Source organism: Littorina saxatilis, linkage group LG2, assembly GCF_037325665.1.
Source record: "Littorina saxatilis isolate snail1 linkage group LG2, US_GU_Lsax_2.0, whole genome shotgun sequence".
In the NCBI taxonomy this organism is placed as follows: Eukaryota; Metazoa; Mollusca; class Gastropoda; order Littorinimorpha; family Littorinidae; genus Littorina; species Littorina saxatilis.
In genome coordinates, this window is record NC_090246.1 from 41,077,024 (window position 1) to 41,079,523 (window position 2,500).

Below are 2,500 nucleotides of genomic sequence, written 5' to 3' on the forward strand. Positions count from 1 at the left end.
CAGATTTCAGCGTATACGGCTTAGTTATTTGTTCACCTTCACAAAAGTATGCATAGGTCAGTTTGCGTGTGGCGCCCAGTGTACATCTGACCTCATTGTCCATCTTAACCTCTTTTTGCTCGGTCATCTGCAGCTTTACAAAAGTCCATTCACTATTTTGACAATTCTGTCAGTATTTTTAACGATTTTGTTTCAAGGTTAGTTGCCCTTTTCATTAGGTAAGTCAGAAAACAATTTTAGATTAGTCAGAAAACAACTTTAGAGCTCTAATTGAATAATGTTTGAAATATAGGACAACATCGCAGAACATGGCAATAACTGTTACTGTGCCATACATTTGGGTCGTTCATGAAACAAATGAATGGCTCTTAGTGCAGTGTTCTTCGTTTTTAAATATCGAGCTCTTCTGCGAACAGGTCTTCTTGTCCGTCACATGTGGGTTTTTTTAAATCTTATTTCGTATTCCAACTTTTGCCGTTTGAACATTTGACCTCCAAACCTCTTGTCGTTCGAGCTTCTGTCGTACATTCCTTTTGAACACAGATCTTGGAATGCTGATATGAAGGTAACAACAACGACAACAACAACAATAATGCAAAAGACGATTCAAATTTATTTGTGACAAAAAGCCACGTACGACTGTCCAGCCAATATAAAAAATATTCGAAGAAAAAAATCATCACGGAGTCTTCAAAACTAGCCAACTTTTCGTTATTTTTTCCCACGTCGTGGCCCCAAAGAGAAAGTAAAACGAAAACGATACATGGAACGTGAGCATCAGTACTGAACTACCCACAAAAAAGTGTAATGAAAAGTCGACCTTTCCACATCAAAAGAAAATCGAACAGTCGATTTCAATATAACTTGGTGAATAAAAAGTGCAAAAAGAACAGCATAAATCAATCAGAAATAAAGTCAGGTGTTTCCATAAACAAAATATTAAAGCGGAAAACACAAATCTGTTTCTTTGTAGGATTCATCGAGAAAATATGAGTTTGTCAGTGTACGTGTTTCTAACTTGAGTTTTTCAGTGGAATATTATTTTTCAAAAGGATTCATTTTTTGCAGAAATGGTCTTTAAACAACAACAGTTACAAAGCGTAATCCGCGATCCGATAAGCACAATCTGCCAGTTTAGTTGAACTCAAACATCACACCATGGCAGTCAATCAGAGCAACAACAAAAGTTATCAGAAAAAACAAAGAACTTGGGAGAAATCTTCATAGAGTCACGCGATCAAGATGACGGCGGGCGGCCCTGAGTCCCAACCAGCACTATAACTGCCACATAACGTCATACCGCACAGAAACAACTGCGTGACGGATCAAAGAGCGGCGTCATTGGCGTCGGCAATGTCCACGTGATCCACGTCCCTGCCGAAACGGCCGCCCCCGATGCCGTAATCCCCGTAGTAGCGCTTGCCGAACCGCCCCCCGCCAAGTCCGTAGTCGTAGCTCCAGGCGCCCTGTCGCTTGTTGAAGCCTACAAAGCCTTGCTTCAAAGCTGCCAGCTTATCCGTTGAGGAAGCGCCTGATGACGCGGGGCCTGTACTCAAAGACTGGGAGCTGCCTGAGTCCTCGGAGTCCAGAACGGAGTTCCAGCTATCTGACGCTCTTGCACCGGCGCTGTTTCTCTGAGCGTTAAGGCTTTTGAGTTTGCCGATGAGTTTCACCAGGTGGGAGAGGTCGCCCTCCATCGCGCCATTTGCGCGCGCCGCCGGAAGGGCTCCTGTCACCCATGCGCAGAGGAGGACTGCTAGTAAGGTCACCAAGACGTTCTGTGGGTGGTCCATCTTTTTGTTGTTTGTTGGCTGTTTTCGTTTTTTTACGGGGTGTTCTGGTTGCTTAAATGTCCTTCAGTGGTGTTTGCTTCTAGGTTTGTTTCTGCAACATAAGAGACAGGGAATGCGTAAGAATGATGTAATGGATCCTGGTCGCCCAATTTGTATCTGCTGATTTTTTTGTGCATCATCCTCCCACCTCCCCCACACTCCCCCCCCCCTTTTCCAATGTGACATCATCTCCCCGCCACAGTTATAACTTGATTGCCTCCATTAACGTACAGTTCTGACACAACGAATCTTTACGAGGTAAATGAAGTATAAATAGAGAAAGGACAAACTCATAACTCAGGATTGCTTTCGTAAAGTTATGCAAGAGGGACACAGAAATAACATACATTTTAGCCGTATTTTGGTACAGAAGAAATAACCCACCAACAGCGGGTCACTGTTGCTTTTGACAGCACTAACTTGACTATGGTATTACTTCCTTGATTGTTTGCTTGCTTGCATGATTGCTTGATGGAGGAATGGATGAATGAATGGATGGATGGATGGATGGATGGATGGATGGATGGATTAGATACTTGTGGTAGAAAATGAACATTGTAAATAAAGGACGACTAATGCAAGAGACACCCAGAAACGCAGAAACACATTGATATATAAACATCCAGCTAGCCATTCTGCGTCGATATATATCCGGCTGTCTGTCTATC

The 2,500-nt window shown here is 43.0% G+C and overlaps 1 protein-coding gene across 1 annotated transcript in view; it reads right to left on the reverse strand.

Moving 5' to 3' along the window:
- LOC138959008 (uncharacterized) overlaps positions 1–2,500 on the reverse strand; it is an 83,787-nt gene that overhangs the window by 1,573 nt on the left and 79,714 nt on the right. The window contains exon 2 of the mRNA XM_070330365.1: positions 1–1,884. This exon is cut by the window's left edge and continues 1,573 nt beyond it. Within this exon, the coding sequence (XP_070186466.1) occupies positions 1,326–1,793 (468 nt within the window). The 5' untranslated portion in view covers positions 1,794–1,884 and the 3' untranslated portion in view covers positions 1–1,325. The remainder of the gene's footprint in view (positions 1,885–2,500) is intronic.